Source organism: Sodiomyces alkalinus (assembly GCF_003711515.1).
Source record: "Sodiomyces alkalinus F11 unplaced genomic scaffold SODALscaffold_2, whole genome shotgun sequence".
Lineage (NCBI taxonomy): Eukaryota > Fungi > Ascomycota > Sordariomycetes > Glomerellales > Plectosphaerellaceae > Sodiomyces > Sodiomyces alkalinus.
This window is the reverse complement of record NW_021167080.1, coordinates 1,028,138-1,032,977: the sequence shown is the minus strand read 5'-3', so window position 1 is coordinate 1,032,977 and position 4,840 is coordinate 1,028,138. Positions and strand designations below refer to the sequence as shown.

At 48.0% G+C, this 4,840-nt stretch overlaps 1 protein-coding gene across 1 annotated transcript; it reads right to left on the bottom strand.

Moving 5' to 3' along the window:
* Positions 1 to 1,772: 1,772 nt before the first annotated feature.
* SODALDRAFT_329848 (Rad3 protein) lies at positions 1,773 to 4,563 on the bottom strand. Its single transcript, XM_028611062.1, has one exon. The coding sequence runs from the start codon at positions 4,488 to 4,490 to the stop codon at positions 2,040 to 2,042; it is 2,451 nt and encodes an 816-aa protein (XP_028467980.1). The 5' UTR covers positions 4,491 to 4,563; the 3' UTR covers positions 1,773 to 2,039.
* Positions 4,564 to 4,840: the final 277 nt, after the last annotated feature.

Here is a 4,840-nt window from a genome sequence, read left to right as displayed (position 1 = left end):
CCTTCCTACGATACCGCTATAGAGCGTTATCTAAAAGGTCGTTACAAGGGATAGGTAAGCCTTTACTGCTAGTATTATTAGAATCCTATTATTACTTTCGACTACGCTTATAAGCTAGCAGTATAGCTATTAATAGCATTATTAACTAATGTTTACGTTAATCTAGCTCGTGTATATCGGTAATATTCTAGCCTATAGCGATAGTATTAGGCAAACCTGCTTTAAGAGGCTATCCACCTAATATACGCTACCCTTTCTACAAATACGTCTTCTAACCTCGCCGTATTTAGCCTCGAAGATATCCTACTATTCCGCGGTCACCTTTACTATACTGGTTTTATCGTCGTAGTTATTTATACCGGACTTACCGATAAGCGTAAGGACCGCTTATAGCTCTTTTTCCTTATTATCGAGCTTTAATATTATCGTCTTAACTATTAGATTAGCTATAAGAAATACCTCTTATATCTTAGGTAAGAATCTACTTAAGGCTAGCGTCCTAGCTAACCTCTTATTACTAGTCGTAAATAGGGTATTATCGCGACGCGTAATAACTATACATTCGAAGAGATTATATTCGATAGTATCGCTCTAGGCTACCCGCGTAGAGTATTTACCGGATAAGGAGATATTGGTTTAGGACGCCGGGCGGTCTAGTAAGGTGGTTTTCTGCGTATTTACGTCGTTTTCGGATACCTCGTCGTCGCTAGAGGGGTCGGAATCGATAGTATTCTGCCCTTAGGTGGTATTTTAGGTAGGCTCCTAGTCGATATCTTATATCTACGGCTCGATATCCCCGGAGCCAGGGTCAGGTATATCATCTATAGACCCTGCTATAACTTACTCCACGCTAATAGAACCTAATCCCGTTATATAGATATATGTAGGAGTCACGATGATAATCTATAGTAGTAAAAGAATAACGACTTTATATTTAAAAGACTTAACCCAGTATTCCAGATCGCTTCGATATTTCCCCGATATAACGACTTTATAAACTATATAAAAAGCTATATTAAGGCTAAGAGCCGGCGTTAAATTAGCGTCTTAGCTGCGTTTATCACTTGTATAATAAAACTGGAAAATCGTTAATAGTTGTTGAAATTGTCGAACGGGGCCTAAGGTACTTACGAAGTGTTATGGATACCTTGTACGGAAATTCACCTCTGCAGGATAGTGGGGTTCAGGTTCAAGGTTAGAAATGTTATCGTGTCAGGTACTCGACGACAATCTTTGCTAACACACAACCCATCCAGACGCCTCGATATATTTGACCTTTTCTCCGTTTTTATATGGTGGAATTGGTACCTCTGAAGTCCCCTCGCGGACTTTCCTTTCTCCATAGGTACGGAGGATGTTACTCAGCTGCCTGTCTGTCTCCTGCCAAATGAAACAGGAGGAGGGTACATAAGATATGGGGAACTCCCAAGTCCGTCTTAAAGGAGGAACAAACAACCTGGAAATTAGAGAGCCGGGTTTCGAGGTCGGCATCAGACCCTGGGTGCTTCGAACAGAAATCAACATCCCGGATACCGGATAGTTGGGACGCTGCACTGTAGTTATTGCGGGGTGCAGTGAACTACGAATATGCCCCACATGTCGGAATCACCACTCCCTTGCGAGCTGTCTATCCGTAATCCATGAGCGTTCGAGGCTTCGAGGAGCCATGGATCATTAAAAGGATGCATTGAGGACTTAGCTGTGGGAGAGAATGACACGCGTTGAGTGTTGCAGAGCATGGAAGGACGACTGGCCCATGCACCATAATCTTGGTAGTGTTGCAGTTTATGAAGTGTATTCTATCTCTCTGCTCAGTCTGGTGCCGTTTTCTATTCCGGCGCTCTCTCTGTGTTGGATATTCCTGTCCCTCTAAAGCAAGCCATTTCCCAGTCGACTCGTAAGATGCAGCAACGCCCGCCCTTATGCCCCCATTCAAATCCACAGCAAAGAACGAGACCTTTAACCAAGCCAAGAACGCCTCGCCTTCGCCAGATCCCTCCTGATCGATGCTACCCAAATACCAAAGCAATATGTTGCGCTCACTTTTTGGCTGCCTGTCGGTGCAGTTTCCGGAAGAAGGCATTACTGTCTCCCTTCTTCAACTTGGTCTTCTTGTTTTGCTCGATATACGCCATGTCCTGCCCGCCAGACAGGTCGCCGAGCATACCCGCCGTTCTCTTCGCCTTCTTCTTTGGTCGTCGGCCCATCGTACCCGAGTGGAAGAGATCGTCTACCACTTCCTCGTCGTTCACGCTTTCGTTTTCAACCAACACCTTCTGGAGCAGCTCCCTCCTCTCGGCGGCTGTAGCGAATGCCAGGTTTTCAGTCTTGTCAATGTTGTTGAGAGACGTGATGACCTTAAATGCATAGCCCTGGTCCACGAGGAATGCCTGCCGCTTTGAAGAGTAATACATCTCCGACGTGTCCTTGGAAACCAGTGAGTAGAAAAAGGCATTGAAGCCCTCATCATTCCTTCTCTTGGCCCGGAGGATCCGCCCTAACCGCTGGGCTTCCTGCCGACGTGAACCGTAATGCGAGGAGATCTGAATGAGGCAAGTGGCTTCCGGCAGGTCAAGGGACGTATCGCCGATTTTGGACAGGAAGAGGGTATTGACCTGCGGGTTGTGTTGGAAATTCTCCAATACCTTCAGCCGCTCTGCTTGTCCCGTTTCGCCGTAGATGAACACCTTGCCCAGCTTCAAGGCATACGATTTCAGTGCGTATACATTGTCGGAGAAAACAATGATCTTGTCCCCCCTTGATTCGTGATAGTTGATAAGATATTGGCACGCCTGGAACTTGGACGGATTCATGATATACAGCAACGCCCGTTTCCGCGCCGGAGCCTTGAGATATTCATCGTAAAATTCGGTAGGCATGGGGCACCACACCTCTGCGCACTGTACTCTGGCGATGTGTCCCTGTTGTGAAAGCTCCATCCAGTTCGCCTCGTACAATTTGGGTCCGATCAGAAAGTTGAGATCTGAAATCCTGTCGTCTTCTCTGAGAAGTGTGGCCGTGAGACCGAGCTTCGAGTGCGTTTTGATGGACGACGTGACCTTTCTGAAAATATTGGCGGGTACAACGTGGACTTCGTCCAACAGCATGAGGCCCCATTCTCTCTGCTGGAGAAAGTCCATCATCTTTTTGGCATCGTGCGACCTCTCCCTAGTTTGGGTCACCATCGAATATGTGGTCACGATGATTCCTGTAGCACCCGAGAAAACCCGACCCTTGGATTCCGAAGTGAAGGCCTCGACATCCTCCGGCTTGATGTTCGACCACTTCAGGAACTCGTTCCGCCATTGTACGACGGACATGGAGCTTGTACAGAGTACTATCACGCCCTTCTTCACGGTGCAGGCTGCGGTGATCCCGACCAAAGTCTTTCCAGCACCACATGGCAAGACGATGATGCCACTTTTCGCTCGACCGTTTCCGAACATCTTGCTGAGACTCTTCTCCTGATACGGGCGAATTTGAGTTCCTGGCCGTAGGTCTATTTCCAAGTTTGCGTTAAACTCGTCCTTCCGGAAATCGTACTCCTCAAGCACGGGGTACTGGAGGTCAAGACATCTCTTCTGCACAACCTCGACGGCGGAATCCGGTATTTCGAAAGAGTGTGTCACTTCCGCATCTTCGTCGTCGTCGTCGTTCAGCGTGGCGTATACCTGGTCCTCGGCGATGTTCTCGCCATCTTTCCCCGTGTCGTTTTGCTGTGCAGCCTGCCGCACACCAGCTGCATTCGTTGTTCCGGGTATGACAAGCGGTGCTTGCTTAGGTGCCGCTGTCGTGGTAATTTCGGCGGTACCTTGCGTGCGAAGAGGGCCAATAATGGGATCCTTCAGGAGCTTTTGCAGCACAACGGGGTCCGCGCTCTCGACGAAATACTTGGTGTTCTTCAGGACCAGCTTGACCTTGCCAAAGCTTGCTGTACAGCTTTCGATGAAGCCGCGAATTTGCTTCGGAAGTGGCGTCTTGAGAAAGCGCTCGAGGGTATTGATGATGTCGTCAGGCGACAGCCCAACCGAAACGGCCGCATATAGACTGTGTGGCGAGAGCGCATATTCGTGGACGAACGATGGGCGTGACACGGGTTCTGCAATTGTGATGAGAAAGTCCTGCGCTTGCTGCGCGAGCGGACTGAAACTCTCGAGAAAAATCCTCGCCTTTCCAGAGTCAATCCACAGGGGGCGATTTTGGTAATCCGGCTTGAGCTGCAGGTAAGAGTAATCTCGCTTCCCAAAGATGTACGATGTCGGGGTCTTCGCCAGCGGTGCGGCACGTTCATACGAGTCAACAGTGAATTTGTTGATGTTCTTTTCGATCGTCTCATCCTCGACTTCGCTGGCTGCGTCCGCTACGGAGGATTCATTGTCACTACCAATACTCCTTGGAGTAGCGACTCCAGCGGGAGTCGACACCTTCGAGCCTTTGCCTGCTTTTGCCGCGCCAGTCACTGTGCCTGCGGCTTTCCGTTTGGCTGGCATCGTGGTGTGAGGCGACGTCGCGCAAGGTCGGAGACTATGGGTTATACTTAAACCCAGTGGCGATGAAGAATCGATGGAAAGACAACGAGCTACCGATTCGTAGGAAAGAAGGCAAGGTCTGATATAGGGAAGGAGGTAGGTAAGCTGCCAAGGAGTACGTACCGTGATTACGTACTTTATAATATAATCAAGTTATCCGATGCCCTTAGCCACCTTATCAAGGTGTGATAAGCTATATTATATAAAACTTATAGAGTACTTTTAATCCTATATATCTAGACTTATTTCCCCTTACTTTTTTAATATAGTTAGATATCCCCGTAAAGTACTACAAACTTTACTTAGATAAA

Coding starts and splice junctions, on each gene's coding strand:
- SODALDRAFT_329848 (XM_028611062.1), bottom strand. CDS start 4,490: ATGCCAGCCAAACGGAAAGCCGCAGGCACAGTGACTGGCGCGGCAAAA.